The sequence below is a fragment of the Cololabis saira genome, chromosome 14 (assembly GCF_033807715.1).
Source record: "Cololabis saira isolate AMF1-May2022 chromosome 14, fColSai1.1, whole genome shotgun sequence".
NCBI lineage: Eukaryota > Metazoa > Chordata > Actinopteri > Beloniformes > Belonidae > Cololabis > Cololabis saira.
The window spans coordinates 2,269,136-2,292,041 of NC_084600.1; the positions used below are offsets into that span (position 1 = coordinate 2,269,136).

The window sequence follows — 22,906 nt, forward strand, 5'->3', positions numbered from 1 at the left end:
TTATGGTGCGCTGGAGAGGAGAGGAGGCAGGGAGCTGGGTGGAGGGGGCGGTGATTTAGCGGGTCTATACGTAACGACCCGCCAGCAAACCACATGCGCCGTTTTTACATAGTTATGCGGCAAATCCCAGAAAGCACACAATACACTGAATGTTAAAAGTTCGTTGTTTTTTGGGTGTAATTGATGTCAAGACACCCAACAAAACACAAAAAATCAAGAAAAATGTGTTTTTCATGTCACAATCCCTTTAAGAGACGTGGTGTCACAGGCCTGGGTTATTCGGTTTGGACCACATAAAAGGCATTGCAGGATCAGATTCTCTTCCAGTTGTATTTTTATTAATGCCAAATCCTTCTCCAGTATTTTGTCACCCCTGCTCCAACTTTGAGATGTTTGGACTGTTGAGCTTAAAATTAGCTTATATGAAATGGGAAACTGTCTCCGTTTACCATCTTGTCTGTGTTCTGTTGGGAGTTAAACATGGATTATGAGACTTGCAGATCATTGTGTGACTGGACTGGGTTTTTAGGTCTTAACAATACAGACTAAATATGTATTTCAGGTTCAGAGAGACCTTGGGACCCCTTGTTGAGGCAAACAGGCCCGTGCACACATGAACTTTACAACGGAAACGTCAGTATAAGACAAAGGAATTTTATTGAGAGTTCACAAAACATTTTTAAAGATAAAGAAAACCAGTGATCTGCTGGACCCTGGTACCAGGAGAGGGGTAGTGGTGGCCACCAGGAAATGACCACCTTACTATGGAAACAAACAGGTTGCAGGTCGTTACCTATAACCCACGGTGAGGCATCATTTCACTACTACGGCCCACGTCTGTGGAACAGCCTGCCAGAGAACCTCAGGGTTAGAGACTGTTGATGCTTTTAAAAGCTCAAGATTCACCTTTTTAAATTGGCTTTTAGCTGATTCCTTTTAGTCTTTCTTGTATACCCTTGTTTCAACTAGCCGTTCTTGTTGTTTTAACCCAGGGTTTATGGTTTTAAATTGTTCTTATACATGTTCTAGCAGGTCTTGCTTTTTAGACCTACTTTTAGGATTTTATGTTATACTTTTAAACTCTTTTGGTGAGTATTTTAACATCATAGCCTATCTTCTCCTGCTTTCTTGTAGCTTTTATCTCCAGTGTTTCCTCCTGGGGGGCCTCCATGCTGGGAGTGACTCTGGCCTGCAGGGGGTCGTCCTGGGGTCGTCCTGGGGGTTGTTCTGGCCTGGATGGTTGTGGAGCTCTGCACCACGGCTGCACCGCTGTGGTGTTGTGGACTCCTCTATCCGTCCGGGCCGGGATGGTCTCTGTTCCCCCCTTGTAGCTGCAGGTTATGAGACCTCCTGGCGTGGACGGCTCCCTGTTACCGTTTCCTCACCTGGATCCTCAGAGCTCAGCCTTGTCTGCACCGTGTGTCTGTGTGTGTGTCTGTGTGTCTGTGTGTGTGGAACCTGGGCAGAGGTGTCAAGTAACAAAGTACAAATACTTTGTTACTTTACTTAAGTAGAAATGTTGGTTATCTATACTTCACTGGAGTAATTATTTTTCAGACGACTTTTTACTTTTACTCCGTACATTTTCACGCAATTATCTGTACTTTTTACTCCTTACATTTTAAAAACAGCCTCGTTACTCTATTTCATTTCGGCCTTTAATAAAAACTATCCAGTTAAATTGCTCCATCCGGATAGAGTGAATTTGGTTGTGGTTGTTTCAGATGTTCTTGTCCAGTTTTGTTCTTACATCCGTTCCCTCAGATTCCTGCAACTAAACTTGGATGTACATTCCAATAAAGGTTAGGATAAATGATAACATGCCTCTGAAGTTTGACTTTTTGCACCATTACAATACTTATAGGCAACTAATCATCATATCTACTGCTCTCTGAAACACATGTTAATGCTCAATAGTACACATATATGGTTCTTTAATATATTTACATTATACTAAGATGCATTCATTTTCAATGGCTTTTTTCCCCCTTACATTACTTTTACTTTTATACTTTAGGTAGTTTTGAAACCAGTACTTTTATACTTTTACTATAGTAAAAAACTTTAGTTGATACTTCAACTTCTACAGGAGTATTTTTAAACTCTGTATCTATACTTCTACCTGAGTAATGAATGTGAATACTTTTCACACCTCTGAACCTGGGTGAATTGTGGTGTGCTTGTGTCTGTCTGTGTGTGCGGGGAGTGGGGCAGGGCATTAAACGTTTTATGTTTGTATATTTTTATTTTATGTAAAGCACTTTGTGCTGCATTTTATGCATGAAAGGTGCTCTAGAAATAATGTTTGATTTGATTTGATTTGAAATCTAACCTTTCTGTGCAAATTATGTCCACCTGCACTGAGAAAACAATTCTGAGCGTCTGCCTCGTCAACTTCAAATTTGAAACGTCATGTGGAGTTAAAGCATCCAGTTTTAGGATAGGGTGACGTTTCATTCGTACTTCTCACCTACAGTAAAAATCTTGAAATTAACTGAATTTGAACTAGTTCAAAGTGAAAATGGTGAACTATGAACGTGAACTGTTCATTTTTAAACTATGTGAACTGAACTTTGAATTAGTTCATGAGAAGTATGAACTTGACCAATACACTGACCAATGTTTGAGAAAGCCAGATTGAACATAATGATGTTCAAGGGTTTCTGGAAACTGCAAAGCAAACACTGCCACAAGCATCACGTTTCCCTCCACTGTGATAACGTAGAGGATTATTAAGACCCAAACCACTATGTGAAAATGCTGTGACACTCATGTGGGTGTTCTCATCCACCTGAACCATACTGTAGTGTAGACAGAGCGCGGCAAGTAATCTACTATCCATCCGTCTGTACACCTACCAACTTTGTTGTGTGTCGCAGAAATTATATGTCGACCGAGGACTGAAGGATTGTGTGTCTGGCGCTATGACTGATGTATGCATCACATTTCATGAGCCTCTGAAGGCTGAAAGTTGCTCAAGTAGGTGCTTGATTTAGTTTAAGTATTCGAAGGGCCTCACATTAATCAACTGATGAGAAAAGTTAAAAACATCACTAAAAAAAACCAAAACAAAACAAAAACTAGACATAAAAGACTGCTATATAATATTTTGTCTCTTACAAATTGAGAGGGAGGTCCTGGGTTGCAGTTTCGATGACAAAACTTTCTGTCAGAAATTGTTGAAACATTTGCACAGCTTTTTTAAAATAATTTTGATAAAACCAAAATATCTGTGATATGAAAGAAACCACTGAAACGGAGTATGATTGATCCATAATAACTTTCATCCTGTTGTTGCTATTAACCTTTGACCTGCTTGTGAAAGAAGATGAACAAGAGACCTATTTAAAACCAACAGTCGTGTCATGATCGCCCTCTGCTGGAATTTAGGTAAACAGCAGTATACGTTTTTTTGTTATCTCTTAAGATTCATGAATCAAATTTTGGCTGTTTTGTTTTTACTTTTTCCATTATTATTATTTTTATTATTTCTTTTTTTTTCTAATTATTAATATCATGTACTGAGATTGTTATAAACACTACATAGCAAGAGCGTAGCGCTCAAAATGTCCATCTTGACCAGGGTAAACTTGACAGGGCCAATCTGTGGAAAAACACAGATGAAGCCAATATTTCAAAAACAATGTGTAAACCACGTGTTCCCTGCGTACAAATGTTGACTGAAGAAGTGGGATGACAGGATTCTCAGAGTACTATCAGCCTTTTAAGGTGGGTGTTGGTGAAGTAACTACTGCTCCCTATATCAGTTCCCTCAAGGAGGTTCCAGGGAGTCCAACGAGGGCCTGACCCAATCCAGGACCAGTCTTTAAAAAGCCTTCATGATATTTTAATCACCACAAGGTCCCTCTTTGAACAATCCTGAAAGAACAAAAACTGTTTAATAAAAATTATTGCTGCAGTTTTATATATTTCAATCAATGACACAAGCCAGTCCTGTCACATATTGTAGATCAAATAAAACATTTATATACAGGACTTTCTCAGAAAATTAGAATATTGTGATAAAGTTCTTTATTTTCTGTAATGCAATTAAAAAAAACAAAAATGTCTTACATTCTGGATTAATTACAAATCAACTGAAATATTGCAAGCCTTTTATTATTTTAATATTGATGATTATGGCTTACAGTTTAAGATTAAGATTCCCAAAATATTCAAATTTTTTGAGATAGAATATTTCAGTTGATTTGTAATGAATCCAGAATGTATGACATTTATGTTTTTGTAATTGCATTACAGAAAATCACAATATTCTAATTTTCTGAGACAGTCCTGTATACTGATATTATCAACATACTCTATATTATCATCATTATTTAATATATATAGTTTTCCTTTTTTGCCATTTTTGGTTAATATCTTGAAGACCATTGCTGTTTTGTCTCAACAAAATGTCAAATGACTCCCATGCTCAGCGTGAGTGTGAGCGTTCACCCTGTGAACAGCTGATGTGTCTGCACAGCATGACTGCATGATGTCAACGCCACATACAGGTACTTTAGGCAGATTTTAATAAATGCAGTGTGATTAATTAAATGTAGAGGATTAACAGTGATGAACACGACCAGGTACAGTTGAAGGCCTAGAGATGATGATGAGGTGACATTCATGTCTGTAACATGTAATCAAATGCAAGTAAACATAGGAGGCTGATGAAAGAACAAAGATGATTTTATAAATGCAAAATTGAACTAAAATACTTTGTGTTTCACGTGGTTAAAGTGTGTGAATAAATAACATTTTAAAAAGGCATAAAAGAAAGAAGTTTAACAGCAACCTTGTGCAGCCTGATCTCTCAAAACTAATGTAGTGTTGAAACCCCATTCATACTATTCATCTGGTGTTTATTTGTGTATTATTGAGATTAAAACATTTATTGGGATGAAACTGCTCTGTTCTTTCGTTTACACGAATTTTAACAATTTTACAAGCCATTTGAAAAGAGTAAATTAGCACAAAAATGACATCTGACCGGTTCTGTAAACTTTTTTTAAAAGTTGAACAATGTTCATAAACAATATTACAGCTCAAAGAACAGTGACGTCATAGACACACAACTAAAGTCCCTAGTCAACAGGGCCACGGATCCCAAACGGGTCTTAGAAAAACAACAGTAACAATAATAAGCTACTGTACATCATCTGTATGATAAATATTTGTGTTTGTGTCTGTCTTTAAAGAAAAGGTGGAGATTGTGGTTGGCACAAAGTCTCCGAGGATCAATTAGTCCATTGGCAACATGTGTGCGTGAGACTGTTTTGCTCTGAGTAAAAGCTCAGTGGAAGCAGAAGAAAACACGGGCTCTCCCAGAGGACGGATGTGCAAACTTTGGTGGGATTCCCCACGGTCTCCCCACACATGAGTTAGATAGTAAGAACAACTTACTCCAACTTTCTACTTTCCACAATGATTGTCAATGTTTCTGAATCCTTTCATACATTCTAACTTGAGAATTATGATACTTTCTCAATTTCTGTACTGCTTTCTATACAGGACTGTCTCAGAAAATTAGAATATTGTGATTTACTGTAATGCAACTACAAAAACAAAAATGTCATACATTCTGGATTCATTACAAATCAACTGAAATATTGCAAGCCTTTTATTATTTTAATATTGCTGATCATGGCTTACAGTTTAAGAAAACTCAAATATCCTATCTCAAAAAATTAGAATATTCTGGGAATCTTAATCTTAAACTGTAAACCATAATCAGCAATATTAAAATAATAAAAGGCTTGCAATATTTCAGTTGATTTGTAATGAATCCAGAATGTGTGACATTTTTGTTTTTTTAATTGCATTACAGAAAATAAAGAACTTTATCACAATATTCTCATTTTCTGAGACAGTCCTGTACTTTTAACACTCTGAGCCTGCCCTCAGTTATCGAGGTGTCATACTGCCATTTTATCAGGACCCTTTGGTTTCTTAAAGGTGTGGGAAAGACTTTATGGCTTCAGGCAAAAATGTGGCAACTATCGATTGTTTATTTACTTACGTGTTTTTTTCCATTAAAAAGGTCTCAACAAGGTTGGAACCTATTACAGCTGTCCCTGGGGAGGTTTATAGACAGTGCATCCACATGGACAATTTAAAACCACCAATTGCTCAAAAATGCACATTTTTGGACTGTTAGGGGACGCTGGAGTTCATGACTGCCCTTCTGAGATTCAAACCAAGAACCTTCTAGCTCTGATGCAACAATGCCAACTACTTACACCACCCAACAGAACCATCGCGGTGCACATTGTACATCAAAGCACAACACAGTAAGAGGCGAAAGAAGAAAGTCTGAAAAACAGTAAATATGAGTCAAAAACGTTAAGTCCTTAAGGCCCGAGCTTGTGGACCAGGGGACCAGAGGTGGAAAAAGTACAAAAATATTGTACTTAAGTAAAAGTACAAATTTTCTGCTTAAAAAATTACTTAAGTAAAAGTAAAATGTACCCATTAGGAACATTACTTAAGTAAAAGTATAAAAGTACCTCAAATTAAATATAATAAAGTACCAAAAGTACTTTAAGACTTTAATTTGTAGCAAGTCCAATTTTAAATATAGCGGATTAAAAGTACGATTTTTTCCATGAAAATGTAACGAAGTAAAAGTAAAAGTACAGAAAAATGAAAGTATCAATAAAAGTACAAATTCTCAAAAATCTTACTTAAGTACAATAACAGTACAAGTACTTTGTTATTGTACTTAAGTAAGATTTACTTTACACCACTGCAGGGGACTGATGCAAAAGGATGTCTTGTAAATCTATTTATCTATTTCCAGAGCTTATCTATCACTGAGGGACAATTTAAACACCTATCTTATACCCAGGGAGCTAATTTCATTTATTTGGCAACAATACCTAATAGTTAATCCCTACGGATAACACTTGATGTAGCGTTTTGTCTCAAGACGCCTTGGGGCTTTAATAGCCTCTTGAGATATGTTTTAATATTTTTTTAGGCACAGCACACTGGGCCACATGGAATTAATAAGAATTATGAATGAAGAAGCTCAGAGCTTCATCCGGACCTTGGGATTACTCGATTTTCTTTCTTGGTTTTGGAGTGTAGTTTGGGTGTAGTTTGCACGCTAGGATAATTATATATTTGAAGTTAATTAATTTGCTCATCTAAAGTGCTGTCTAAGGCAGAATAACTGTTTTAGGATAATTTAACATCTTGAAGAAAAAAATTGAGGAGGCCAAAATTTCTGTTCTGCAATCAAATTCTTAATTTGTATTGCAGAGCTACATAAGAGAAAGTTGAAAAGAGGAAGAAAAGAGGTATCTTTTTTCCAATATCTATATCACTCAACTACTGTTATTTTTAATTAACCTTTCCACACGTTTCTGGATAAATCTTCCGAGAAATCCTTAAACTGTGGGGGAGTGGAGTTTGTGTGAGGGGGGGAGGGGGGTGTTGGTCTCTGTTTTAACTTTTTAAATTGTACCATTTTTAAACATGTAAAGCACTTTGTGCTACATCTAATGTATGAAAAGTGATTTATAAATAAAATGTGATTGATTGATTGATTGATTGAATGATTGATTGATTGATTGATTGATTGATTGATTGATTGATTGATTGATTGATTGATTGATTGATTGATTGATAAACTCAAGTGCCCTTTGTCACTGGTTTCTATTGTCCTTAAAGTAAAAAATAGTAAAAGTAATATGACATACCATGTAATTTAATAGTGTGTTTACTTATTTCTAGTTTCAAACCTTTTCCATGACTTCTTTCACATAAGAATCTAACTAGGCTGTATGCTCATGCATGGAATCACTCAGCTACTTAATTACACCTCAAATAATTATTTGATTATTATTTAATAATATTTGAATTATTCTATTCTTGTATTTTTTGACATTTCTTCCAATGAAGTTCCAATGAATTTATAGTAATTCCCAAGTTATTTGATCTAAGTTAAAGTAAATACAATCCTCACAGAGAGTTTTTGGTAATTCTAAACTTATTTTCGTCAAACATTTCTTCACTTCCTGTGGAGAAATCTGGTCCATGTGTTACCTTTGATCATCCGTCCGTCCGTCCGTCCGGCCGTCCGTCCGTCCGTCCGTCCGTCCGTCCGTCCGTCATCCATCCATCCATCCATCCATGCATCCATGCATCCATCCACTAACGTCATTCATAAAAGAAGACAGGCTAAAGTGGTACGTTTATTTTTGTTATTGCATATATTGTCGTGTAACTGTATTTTATATGTAACATTTGTGTTGTTATTTATGTTTTAGTTCTACGGGGGTGTTGCCAGTGTTGGTTTGATGTTGACACTTGGAATAAACAATGTAGTACATTTTTTTCTTTTAATATCATTTTTTCTTTTGTGTTGCACCAATCACCACAACATATTCCTTGTGTGTGTTAAACTACTTGGCAATAAACTTGATTCTGATTCTGATCGAAAAGGGACCTTGAACCTTTGTTTGTGTTTACACGTTTGCACGTAGAAGGCCATCATACTTGCTGAAGCTGTATGATGCAATTAACCAGCAGGGGGTGCCAAAGGTGCTGGGACTTCTGATAGAATGGCTTTGAAAACAAGTTAAAGATTAAGTAAGCAAGCATTTCAAGTCTCTTGAAAGAAAAATGTTAAAAGGTGTCTTAATAGCATTCGTGAACCTTTGCAGAACTTCTCCGGGAGTCAAAATATATCTGCTATGTTGCAGACTAGGACGGCTACTTAAAGCTCTGGATGACTTGTTAGGAGAGTTTAAGACTGGGTTGAATAGATGTACAATACACTAAGGCCCTGATCCAGAAATTAGAATGAAAATTGACACATGCCAGGCCGTTACTAAAACTGCGAATGAAATGGTGCAACGATTCCTTGATGAAGATGGTGATCCTGACGATTTACCTTGGCCTGATTCCAAAACAGTGTTTGAGTTGAATAATAGCGTTTCTCTTGGCAGTCTAAGGATGGGAGCCCTCTTCCCCTGACGGGACGTTTGCTGCTGGATACATGATGGACTCCTGGAAGACGTGGAGGATCGTGTGTGGATTTTTCTTCTCTTTCACTCCCCTGATGAGTCTAAGAACGCTTAGGGGGTTGTTTTTCAAAACACACACTTCATCATCAAAGCCATCCTTAAAAGTTCTTCAGGTCATTTGCCAGCTCAAAATCTGATTTACCATTACAAAAGAGTACTTTTGTGTTCCTACCCATCATAGATTTTACACTTCCTTATGCAGGTCATGAGTTTCTTCTCCTCAACAAGGATTGCAACTTATTCCTAAAGTTTGTCCAAATCAGAGCAAAACTCTAAACTCAAAACTTTAAGCAATCACCCAATATGGCAGCTGATATGTGTTGTGAAGTATCTCCTGCCACCTGTAGAGGTGTTGGTATAATAAGATTTTCCTTCTGGTTATATATTTAACTGTATGGGCAAATAAATATGGATTGGAATATGTCAAAGTCAAAGTAGCTTTATTATCGATTCATCACATGTCAGACATACAAGGAATCGAGAGGACGTTTCCCACTTCCCTCGGTGAAACATATAAAGTGCGCGGGCACAGGCACAACAGATAAAGATTTAAAAAAGAGTTCACATGAATACATACAACACAACACAGACATTTACTGGAACTGACCTGAGTGCAAAAGGCAATTTTTTTTTATTTTTTAATTTTTGCAGTATGTAAAACAGTTTTATAAATATATATATATATATATATATATATATATATATATATATATATATATATATATATATATATATATATATATATATATGACGCAGTTGTTTCGTAGTCCTGAGTGTTCATGGGGGGGGGGGATTTGCTTTTGGGGGGATTTTTTGTAGTGGGTCTCGTCGCTCTTGGTGATGAGACCCACCAGAGTAGTATCATCCGCAAACTTCACCATGTGATTGGTGCTGAAGGTTGGTGTGCAGTCTTGAGTAGGCAGGGTGAAGAGCAGGGGACTGGGCACGCAGCCTTGTGGGGCCCCTGTGCTGAGTGTGATGCTGCTTGAGATGTTGTTGCCGACTCTGACTGCTTGTGGCCTCTCACTGAGGAAGTCCAGTATCCAGTTACAGAGGGAGGCATTGAGCCCCAGCTGGTCCAGTTTGCAGATGAGTTGTTGTGGGATTATGGTATTGAATGCTGAACTAAAGTCATAATATGCATTATTTGTCCACCATCTTTTTTCTTTTAACTGTGCTCACATGGTCCAGTCTAGTTTTTTTCTGAAGAATTCCATTCAATTTAATTTTTGGTCGTGTATAAAAGTGTATAAAACCACAACTACATTGAATTTATGATTTTACAACATAGAAGACTCCATGTCAATACATTCACATTATCATCACAAGTCAAATGGCCATTTGTTTTAAACACAACTACATAGAAATGAACCACAACATAAAAAGTTTTAATTTGACAATGTTAATGTCGTCTCTTTATTTGTCCCTTGAATGTCCCCTGCAGTCAGGGACAGAGTGTTTGCCTCACTGCTCAGGATGTTTCATCACCCTACACAACAGTAACTACAAACAACTCATTACCAGCCTCATTAAGGAAAATGTGCCAGTCAGTGGGTAATGAAGTTTGTTCAAGCTAACTTTCTGAATATAGACAAGTTTTATGTAAGAAAGTATCATCATGTACTCATATGAGGAATAAAATAAGTTGCATTTGATCCACTTGTACATGTTAATAGCAGATCATCATATAGATATTCAAGTACACTGAACAGCACACTGGCCAGTTTGATTTACTATTCAAAATACAGATTGATTTGTAACAAAAATATTATATAAAATATTATATCTGAATCTGAATGGACTAATTTGAAATTGAATCTATTGGTGTGAATGTATATCACGATAAAATAAAAAACTGTATTTCATTCTATTGAAAAGTTCAGCTGCCTAATTAATTCTCATTTTTCAGTTTCACTTCTTTTTATTCAAATTCAGAGAGATTTTTCCATTCAATATTTTGTGCCACCCATCCCAGGTCCTTGCATCAGGCAAAACTAGTGGAACTAGGAAGAAGTTGTCGCTTTACGTTCGTCTATACTTAGCGTAAGCACATGGAAGAGTGGTGTCAACCAATGGCTCAACGCTAATGTTTCTATACCAATAAATAAAATAAATCACAACATGTATGAAAGGAAGAGTCATTTATCTATTAAAATTATGTTTGCCAAGGCAGCTGCTTGTGTGTCGCCTTTCAACGCTCTCAGAAAACGACATGCGTGACATTGCAGCATAAAGAGTCTGTGGACTTTAGCAGCAGTGGCATATAGCTCGTGTTTCATCCCATACAAGTGGAATTACGCCATGCCCAGTGGTGAACTGGCCAGCTGTCAGCTGGCATACCAGGACAAACCCTGGTGGGCCGGTGAGATCACTCCCGGGTCCTGGCGGCTGGTCCGGTAAAGTTGGACAGATATTCACAGATTCACAGTTTTCAAAACGTGTTTGATTACGCTGTGCATTGTGGTTATCAGACATCATATAAAATAGCCAAACATGTCCAATCTGACCAGTGATAGTATGTTTAGCCGCATGTCGTCACTACGCCGCTGGTTGTCTCGGTGGTGTTCAGAAAACGAGGTGGCCTTTATTGACAATTGGAAGACGTTTTGGGGAAAGCCCGGTCTGGTTAGAAGAGACGGCCTCCTCCCACCAGGGATGGGGCAGCTCTTATTTCTAGAAATTTGGCCAATATTACAGTTTTTCACAATTGTTTAAACACATTTATTGGAACATCAGACACGGAAAGTGGTATAATTCCGTGTGGGCACCACGGATATTGTACCATGCAAAGTCAAGGGGATCCGTGGTCGTGATATATACACGGATTATGACATTATTATTATTTATATATTATTCTTTTGTTATAGTGGCTAAATTATGCGTTTTTGTCGCGCAAGGTACTGTTTGTTACTGTTAGTTTGTAAAAGCATGTTTTTAACGCTGTTTTAACAGTGTTTTAATGAGGTTTTAATGGGAGCGCCACCGATATAGTACTATGCGAAGTCAATGGGAGGCGTGGTCGTGATATATACACGGATTATGACATTATTATTATTTATATATTATTCTTTGTTATAGAGGCTAAATTATGCGTTTTTGTCGCGCAAGGTACTATTTTTTACTGTCCGTTTGTAAAAGCACGTTTTTAACGCTGTTTTAGCAGTGTTTTAATGAGGTTTTAATGGGAGCACCACGGATATAGTACTATGCGAAGTCAATGGGATCCGTCACCCGATTTGACTGCTGTCATACCATTGAATGAAGGACAAAACGATAAAAATAATCCCATAGATATGGGCCAGTAGGGCCCTACTCTACCTACTAGTAGGCGCAGGAGGCTGTTATCGCCCCTTTCTATGGCTAACCCCATGTTATTAATGCTTGCTATGGAGCTCACACCTCATTATCACCCTTTTCTATGGCTAACCCCATGTTATTAATGCTCAGTAGGCACAGAAGTTTTGTTATGAAGCTCACACCTCACCTCCCTTTATTATGTATTTAACTAGAATTTTAAAACCTGAACAATAAAATTTCAACGTAAAATGCCGGATCTTGTCCATTAAAAACAATACGTTTTGGAACATAGTGTAACGACCACAGATAGATAAGGCCTTGCCCGCCTGGGCAACACATCAGCATTTGGCCGACTTGTTAGTGCAGTTGACTGTGGTCGGGGAGACTGTGGTTCGAGACACGCTCTGGGCACGACTTGTTCGCCACAGTATTTTCCTCATTGTGTTATGGTTTTCTTTTAATATCTTTAACATTTCTAAACACAAAAACACGAAAGTGTCCTTCATAATTCAAAAATACAATAGATTCATGTTAAGGACATCCGTTTTAATTAGGTCTCCTTCGATTATGACAAGTTATTAATGCTTAGGGTGTAGAAACTTATAGGTCTGAGAGCCTCCTGACTAATGGTATGGGGCCTATTTTGTATCTTTTTTTGCACAGTTCACTAACGCTTTGAGCTAGGAGGCTGCAATTCTATACTCTGTATCAGGAGGTGACTCTCATCCACTGTGCCAAGTTTCAGATCTGTGTGACCTTGGGAAGTGTCAAAGGTCACCGCGTGTGTTGCATTTCGGCCCTGCAAAGCCTATTTCGTGTCTTTTTTTGAATAGTTCACTAACGCTTTGAGCTAGGAGGCTGAAATTCTAGACTCTGTATCGGGAGGTGACTCTCATCCACTGTGCCAGGGTCCAGACCCGTGCGACCTTCGGAAGTGCCAAAGGTCACCGTGTGTGGTGACTTTTTTGGTCCTTTTTTGTGTGTTTTTTGAATAATTCACTAACGCTTTGAGCTGGGAGGCTGATTTTTGACTATATTGCAATGCAGAAGGCCCTTTGCTAGGATCTTTTTGTCCCGTGGCGGTACGACTTCCACAGAGCTAGTTGGCGTTGCAGACAGTTCACAGAGTTGAGACTTGGCAAGCTCAATCAAGGCCCCATATGGAGGTCACAGGTCAAGTTTTACTTGGTTTGGTCAAATGTTGTGGCAACGGCGTCCGTTCGAATGTTGGAAAAGGTGAAGTTTCAAAGCCCCGCCCATCGAAAAGTACAGGTCCGATCTGCACCAAACTAACGTCTGTCTGTTCAGGGGATGCCCCCAAACAACATATAACAAAATCAGACTTCTATGACTTCTGCAACAGTGTTTCCTCCAAAACGTCCTGGCTGGTTAGGAGGGTGTAGAAACGTATAGGTCTCAGAGCCTCCTGACTAATGGAATGGGGCCTATTTTGTGTCTTGTTTTGCATAGTTCACTAACGCTTTTAGCTAGGTGTCTGAAAACCTCAATAAAACACTGCTAAAACCGATTTTAAGGTTCTTTTACTTGTTTTTAAGTATCTTAACGGCCTTGGCCCTTCTTATCTTTCAGACCTGCTTTTACCATATCAGCCCTCGTGGACCCTGAGATCCTCCGGTACCGGTCTTTTATCTGTTCCCAAAGTTAGAACCAAAACCTTTGGTGAAGCTTCTTTTCATTTTTATGGCCCACGCCTGTGGAACAGCCTGCCGGAGGAATTCAGGGCCATAGAGACTGTCGATGCTTTTAAAGGTCGGCTCAAGACTCACCTTTTTAAATTAGCTTTTAACTGAATCTCCTTTTACTTGTTTAGCACTACTTATTAATGTTTTCCTCTATGTCATTTTATTCCTCTTAAAGCTTTTATTAATTACTTATTTATTTTATTACTTATTTTTTAATGTTGCTTCTACTGTCAGTGTACTTATGGGCACTGTTAGTGCCCATAAGTTATCTTTTATATTAACATTAATTTATGCTGTTTTTAGTATGTTTTACACTCCTTTTAGTTCTGTTCATATCTTGTTTATTGTTTCTTAGTTCTCAGCGCCAGTGTTCTCCTCATGGGGGCCCTCCACGCCGGGAGCTTGGTCTGCCTACGGGGGGCTGTCCTGGCCTGGATAGTTGGGGGTCCTACTGTCCTGGCCTGGATAGTTGGGGGTCCTGCTGTCCTGGCCTGGATAGTTGGGGGTCCTGCTCCAGGGCCTGGATAGTTGGGGGTCCTGCTCCAGGGCCTGGATAGTTGTGGCTCCTGCTGTCCTGGCCTGGATAGTTGGGAGTCCTGCTCCAGGGCCTGGATAGTTGTGGCTCCTGCTGTCCTGGCCTGGATATTTGGGGGTCCTGCTCCAGGGCTTTATAGCCGTGCTGTGTGCCCCTCTCTGTCTGGGTCCGGGGGGTCTCTGCGGCGGCGTCCCCTGTAGTCATGGGCTTGGACAGCTCTCGGTGTGGATGGCTCCCATAGGACGGTGTTTCCTCACCTGGTCTATCAGTGCTCAGCCATACTCCATTTTTATCACAAGGGGTGGGGGGTGCCGGGTGGGTCTGCATCTGTATAGTATGCTGTGTGTACGTGTGTGTATGTCTTATGAATGAGGGTACGGGGAGTGTGTGTGTGTTTGTGTGTGTGTGTGTGTGTGGGGGGGCGGGTCAAGGGAGATTGTTTTTTTTATGTATCTTTGTAAAGCACTTTGTGTTGCACTCCAGTTGCATGAAAAGTGCTATATAAATAAATAAAGTTTAAGTTTAAGTTTAAAACAGCGTTAAAAACATGCTTTTACAAACTGACAGTGAAAAACAGTACCTTGTGCGACAAAAACTCAAAATTCAGCCACTATAACAAAGAATAATATGTAAATAATAATGTCATAATCCGTGTATATATCGAGACCACGGATCCCATTGACTTTGCATAGTACTATATCCGCGGTGCTCCCATTAAAACCTCAATAAAACACTGCTAAAAATGCGTTAAAAACATGCTTTTACAAACTGACAGTAACAAACAGTACCTTGCGCATCAAAAACGTATACTTTAGCCACTATAACAAAGAATAATATATTGTCACGACCTGGCTCAAGGAAGGACAAAAAGTGGAGACCACACAAGACTCTTTAAAGTTCAAAAAAATAAATGTATTAAATAAATTTAAAGTAAGTAAGTGTGACTGTATGAACCTATAGGATGTAAGAAAACAAAACCAAATCAACCCCCAAAATCCAAACAAAACAAGTAACCCAGAGAGGAGAGACAGACTGACTGCTCAGGCACCCATATATATAGGTGAGCAGTCACACCAACCAAGGTGTCAGCCATCACTCCTAACGAGCCACTCCCCAGATCCCAGCAACCAAACAACAGGAACTTGGCCTTGAAGCCTAAGGCCTTCACACCCCCCTCCTTAAGAGTGAGGTCCCACCTCAGACCCTGGAACAAAAAAGATATTTTTAGATACATTCAATTAATAAAGACAATTTTCTAATCCATTATGATCTCCAAACATCCAATGAGATCAGCTCATAATAACAATCCCGCAACACACAATTTCCCTAACACCTCCTCCCAGTCTACACAACCCAGCAACCTCAGATCCAGAGGAAGCAGTTTAAGAGTACATCCGAAAACTGGAAAAATAGAAATCTAAAGGAACGATAGGCCATTCCACCAAAGGACATCTTAGTACCAAGGCGCACGTGACAATGCATCTGCAACTACATTTTCTTTGCCTCTCATTTCATTTTTTTTCTGCAAGGTTTCTTTTTATCAGGATTTGGCGGTCGACCGCGTCGCCCAGTGATGGCCATGATTATAGAAGGAACCTCCTCATTAGCCAAGAGGACCCACTTCATTCTTCTTCCACAAGGAGTGTAATACCAAGTTTCCCCTACTGTCGGGCGGATGACTGAAGCATTGGCCAGAACAGCTTCAAGTGCGGCTGTTATTGGATCAACCTCCTGTGCGAAAGGCCTCATCTCCCCTGACACCACTGAGGTTTCTTTAACATTAATGTTGGGAGCTTTCTTCCTTTTTCTGCCCCTTGCCCCTTCTCCTTTAGTGGCAACTTCTTCAGCATTCTTAATCTTTTCCACTTTAGGGGTTCGAACACGAGGCTTCCACTTGGTCTCTTCTGGAGCCGTGGTTGTAATCAATGTGGCCTTTGGAGTTCGAGGTCTGCGTGGTTGCCCTGGGGTGCTCAGATGACCTCCGGCAGGTGACATAGCTTCCTCAGTGACTGGCAGAAGTGGCTGTACAGCATGACTCTTTGCTGGGGCACTGGAGTCGATGACGTTTTCCTCTCTTATCTCCCAACTCGGCGTCAGTACCTTTTTAGCAGGGGTCGTCATAGGGTTTCCAGCTGAGTCTGGTCTTAAATCTGGCCACACACGGCCCCCTGCCAGGTCATTTCCTAAAATGATGTCAACTCCTGCAACTGGCAGTTCTGGACGGACACCAACCTCTGCGTCTCCCTCTACCAAACCACAGGACAAAAACATTTTATGCACAGGTACAAAAATAGTTTGCAGACCCATCCCTCTAACTGGAACACAGTTTCCTGTGTCTGAACATGCAGAAAAAGGCAAGATTGCCTCCCTCACAAAGGTATGCAAAGCTCCAGAGTCCCTCAAAATTCTAACGGGAACTTCCTTATCACTCCCAATTAACGTTACAAAGCCATCAGACATGAATGGAGCATATCCCAAGTCAATATCAAAGATGTCTATTGGCTGAACCTGCATTTGAAATGGAGCCACCAGTTCTGCAGCATCACCAATTGTGGGATTAGGAATAGGTGCAGCCAAACCAACTGACTTCACATAGGGACCCTCTTGACGGCAATAATTACACACACCTAGATCACTTTTTCCATAAGGCTGCTGTACACACTTTGGGGACAAAAAATCTGCTTTCTCAGATGTGTCACTATTATACGGCTCACCAAATATACGCTTGTGTGTCAATACATATTCATCAGCCAGCACTGCAGCCGCACCAGGACATATGACTTTACGTTCATTAATATATGTTGCAATGTAATCGGGAACAGATTGTTTTAACTGCTCCAGAACAACTAAGTCACATAACTTATCAAAGGTTTTCACACCAGATGAAGAGCACCAGCGATTAAAATGTGAGATTAAATCCCTTGCAAATTCCACATGGGTCTGTTTACTAGTCTTTTGCCAGGCCCTGAAACTTTGACGATAGGCTTCAGGAACTAACTCATAGGCCTTCAAGACAGCTGATTTACTGTATTGTAATCTGTACAGTCCTCAGAGGATACAGCGGCGTAAACCTCTTGTGCTTTACCTGTAAAGACACACTGTAACATTAGAGTTCGTGCCTCATCAGGCCAATTTCTTGAGTCAGCAACACGCTCAAACATACAGAAAAAAACCTCTACATCCTTTTCAGTAAACTTTGGCACCAACTTCAAATTACTTGCAACATCAAAACGTGAGCCAGTGGTTTCCTCATTTAAAGCAGATGCAGCTATTTTACCTTCCCTAATCAACGCCAATTTTTGCAATTCCAAATCAAATTTCAATTGTTCCCTTTTGTATTTGATTTTTTCCAACTCCTTTTCATGATCCAACTTCAACAGCAGCAATTCTGGCATTGGAAGGCAACTGCATAAAACAGCGACCCCCCAAAAAAACCCTGAATGTGATCCCGAGCCAATGGCTCTAACCACTTTCTCCGTCACACTAACAAAAAAAAACTTGGAACAGACTCTCTAGTAGAACCTGCTGCTAAGCCTCACAGAGGAGAACACCAGTCAAACTAATGCCACACCAAACATTTTAACACTATCCGTTTACCTCAAAAAATTAGCCCAAAATGGATTAGAAAAATAATTAATGCTCCCCAAACTAACAAAACACTACAGTCATGTGTGATACTCCACCCAAAAGTAGCCAAAAAAATACTACCAAAATATGATCGGACGAGCCCCCATTTGTGGTGGTACCAACACTTTCCGTGTTGGTACCACGGAAAATAGTGGTGAGAGGTCGTGGGCATTTCACGGATTTTTGTGAGATCAGGTTGAGCTGGTTACACAATTTTGACGAAGTCACGTTGATCAGTACGAATAACAGAAACTGTGAATGAGCCGAAGGGGATTTGCATCCTATTCATGACCACGTGACTCATCTATCTGCATTTCTAATGTCCTATGGTTTCAAGCATAAATATGGGGTCTTACAGAGCACCACCCACTCTAGTGCAATCTAGTCTTGTGTGGGATGCGCTTTGTCATAGTTACTTCTATCAAGCAGCGACATAATCTTTACTATACTGTCTATATATTGGTAATGGACACAGAAGTGAGACCTCAATTCAATGCTACATTTGTTCGTCCTGCAAAGTTCTATCTTATAGGATTTATTAACATGTCTTATATTAAGTATTATTTCATCTTCTTGTGTTTTGTTTACATCATGACAGCTTTTGGAAATATGTTCCTCCTCTTAATGATCTACTTTGTAAAGACTCTTCACACTGCTAAATATATGATTGTGTTCAACTTGGCTTTGACGGATTTGTGTGGGAGCACCGCTCTGATCCCAAAACTCTTGGACACTTTTTTGTTTAACAGGAGATACATCATCTATGAGGCTTGCTTAAGTTACATGTTCTTTGTTTTATTCTTTGCATCTGTGCAGTCATGGACACTTGTCACTATGGCATTTGACAGATTTATAGCAATTTGCTTCCCTTTAAGGTATCACAGTATCGTGACTAAGAAGTCTGTTCTTGCAATGTTGCTGTTTTCATGGTCTTTTTTACTGAGTCTATTAGCACTTACAGTTGGCCTTATTGATCGCCTCTCTTTCTGTGGATCATTGGTTGTACACAGTTTTTACTGCGATCATGGACCAATTTTCAAAATGGCTTGCAATGACACATCTTTAAATGTCATAATGGCATACGCAGGTTTACTTTTAGTCCTGTGCATTCCTGTGATACTGATAGCTTTAACTTATGTTTGTATTTCCATAGCTCTGAGCAGGATTGCATCAAGAGAAGAGCAACTCAGAGCACTGAAAACCTGTACTTCTCACCTGATACTTGTGGGTATTTTCTTCCTACCAACCTAGCTGGACCACAGGACAAAAACATTTTATGCACAGGTACAAAAATAGTTTGCAGACCCATCCCTCTAACTGGAACACAGTTTCCTGTGTCTGAACATGCAGAAAAAGGCAAGATTGCCTCCCTCACAAAGGTATGCAAAGCTCCAGAGTCCCTCAAAATTCTAACGGGAACTTCCTTATCACTCCCAATTAACGTTACAAAGCCATCAGACATGAATGGAGCATATCCCAAGTCAATATCAAAGATGTCTATTGGCTGAACCTGCATTTGAAATGGAGCCACCAGTTCTGCAGCATCACCAATTGTGGGATTAGGAATAGGTGCAGCCAAACCAACTGACTTCACATAGGGACCCTCTTGACGGCAATAATTACACACACCTAGATCACATTTTCCATAAGGCTGCTGTACACACTTTGGGGACAAAAAATCTGCTTTCTCAGATGTGTCACTATTATACGGCTCACCAAATATACGCTTGTGTGTCAATACATATTCATCAGCCAGCACTGCAGCCGCACCAGGACATATGACTTTACGTTCATTAATATATGTTGCAATGTAATCGGGAACAGATTGTTTTAACTGCTCCAGAACAACTAAGTCACATAACTTATCAAAGGTTTTCACACCAGATGAAGAGCACCAGCGATTAAAATGTGAGATTAAATCCCTTGCAAATTCCACATGGGTCTGTTTACTAGTCTTTTGCCAGGCCCTGAAACTTTGACGATAGGCTTCAGGAACTAACTCATAGGCCTTCAAGACAGCTGATTTACTGTATTGTAATCTGTACAGTCCTCAGAGGATACAGCGGCGTAAACCTCTTGTGCTTTACCTGTAAAGACACACTGTAACATTAGAGTTCGTGCCTCATCAGGCCAATTTCTTGAGTCAGCAACACGCTCAAACATACAGAAAAAAACCTCTACATCCTTTTCAGTAAACTTTGGCACCAACTTCAAATTACTTGCAACATCAAAACGTGAGCCAGTGGTTTCCTCATTTAAAGCAGATGCAGCTATTTTACCTTCCCTAATCAACGCCAATTTTTGCAATTCCAAATCAAATTTCAATTGTTCCCTTTTGTATTTGATTTTTTCCAACTCCTTTTCATGATCCAACTTCAACAGCAGCAATTCTGGCATTGGAAGGCAACTGCATAAAACAGCGACCCCCCAAAAAAACCCTGAATGTGATCCCGAGCCAATGGCTCTAACCACTTTCTCCGTCACACTAACAAAAAAAAACTTGGAACAGACTCTCTAGTAGAACCTGCTGCTAAGCCTCACAGAGGAGAACACCAGTCAAACTAATGCCACACCAAACATTTTAACACTATCCGTTTACCTCAAAAAATTAGCCCAAAATGGATTAGAAAAATAATTAATGCTCCCCAAACTAACAAAACACTACAGTCATGTGTGATACTCCACCCAAAAGTAGCCAAAAAAATACTACCAAAATATGATCGGACGAGCCCCCATTTGTGGTGGTACCAACACTTTCCGTGTTGGTACCACGGAAAATAGTGGTGAGAGGTCGTGGGCATTTCACGGATTTTTGTGAGATCAGGTTGAGCTGGTTACACAATTTTGACGAAGTCACGTTGATCAGTACGAATAACAGAAACTGTGAATGAGCCGAAGGGGATTTGCATCCTATTCATGACCACGTGACTCATCTATCTGCATTTCTAATGTCCTATGGTTTCAAGCATAAATATGGGGTCTTACAGAGCACCACCCACTCTAGTGCAATCTAGTCTTGTGTGGGATGCGCTTTGTCATAGTTACTTCTATCAAGCAGCGACATAATCTTTACTATACTGTCTATATATTGGTAATGGACACAGAAGTGAGACCTCAATTCAATGCTACATTTGTTCGTCCTGCAAAGTTCTATCTTATAGGATTTATTAACATGTCTTATATTAAGTATTATTTCATCTTCTTGTGTTTTGTTTACATCATGACAGCTTTTGGAAATATGTTCCTCCTCTTAATGATCTACTTTGTAAAGACTCTTCACACTGCTAAATATATGATTGTGTTCAACTTGGCTTTGACGGATTTGTGTGGGAGCACCGCTCTGATCCCAAAACTCTTGGACACTTTTTTGTTTAACAGGAGATACATCATCTATGAGGCTTGCTTAAGTTACATGTTCTTTGTTTTATTCTTTGCATCTGTGCAGTCATGGACACTTGTCACTATGGCATTTGACAGATTTATAGCAATTTGCTTCCCTTTAAGGTATCACAGTATCGTGACTAAGAAGTCTGTTCTTGCAATGTTGCTGTTTTCATGGTCTTTTTTACTGAGTCTATTAGCACTTACAGTTGGCCTTATTGATCGCCTCTCTTTCTGTGGATCATTGGTTGTACACAGTTTTTACTGCGATCATGGACCAATTTTCAAAATGGCTTGCAATGACACATCTTTAAATGTCATAATGGCATACGCAGGTTTACTTTTAGTCCTGTGCATTCCTGTGATACTGATAGCTTTAACTTATGTTTGTATTTCCATAGCTCTGAGCAGGATTGCATCAAGAGAAGAGCAACTCAGAGCACTGAAAACCTGTACTTCTCACCTGATACTTGTGGGTATTTTCTTCCTACCACTGGTGGTAACAAATATAATTGTAGTAGTGTCTAATCTCCATCCTAACACAAGAATGATAAACTCATCTCTGACACACATTGTACCAGCTTTGCTCAATCCTATTGTGTACTCTTTGAAGACTGAAGAAGTGTTGAATGCTATTAAGAATCTGTTCAGAAGACAAAGGCTGAACAACATAGCTGTAAATTGGTGAACATTAAATAGTATTCCAGTAAAAGAGCTGATTTTAAAATCGTATTATTTTTTGGTATAATGTGAAATTTTCCCATTCTACGTACTTTGCTGACACCCAAACCTAACCATGTATCTGAATTCTAACTTTATTATGCATTAAACTCCTAAAGCTATTACCATTCACAAGTAGGAGCACATCGAAAAAGTAAAGGAACCATTGACAAGATCATTTGGCCGCTGTCCCTGTTTCACCAAACCTGTGTCTGATTGATCTGTAGAAAGTAGGCAGCCAATGTATCACTCAAAGCTTAGCGGTGAAAGAAAAGCAGTTTTCATTTTTGATTTTTTTATAAATTTCAGAATGCTATCAAACTGAAAAGCTGGGAGGTTGCAAGTAAGCAAAAAATTGAGCTAAAAAAAAAAGACATGGAGTCCCCCAATGCAGGGGCCTTTGTTGTTTAACACCTACTCCCACTTGCTCAAATTATGAGAAATAACAAAATGTGTCACCATAACTATGCAGATTACATACATCTTTATAACTATTTCACCAGGAGACTATATTCCAGTTCAACCACTGATTAAAAGCATTGATCAAATTAAAGAATGAATGTGCCAGAACTTTAGTTAAATGAAGACAAAAGGGAGGCTAAGAACCA

At 39.3% G+C, this 22,906-nt stretch overlaps 2 protein-coding genes across 2 annotated transcripts; both read left to right on the plus strand.

Annotated features, from left to right (window-relative positions):
* The first annotated feature begins 18,662 nt into the window (after positions 1–18,662).
* LOC133460198 (olfactory receptor 1-like) lies at positions 18,663–19,448 on the plus strand. Its single transcript, XM_061740772.1, has one exon. The coding sequence runs from the start codon at positions 18,663–18,665 to the stop codon at positions 19,446–19,448; it is 786 nt and encodes a 261-aa protein (XP_061596756.1).
* A 1,843-nt stretch (positions 19,449–21,291) lies between these two features.
* On the plus strand, positions 21,292–22,266 carry or80a3 (odorant receptor, family 80, subfamily A, member 3). The gene has a single exon (XM_061740714.1). The coding sequence runs from the start codon at positions 21,292–21,294 to the stop codon at positions 22,264–22,266; it is 975 nt and encodes a 324-aa protein (XP_061596698.1).
* The last annotated feature ends 640 nt before the right edge of the window (positions 22,267–22,906 follow it).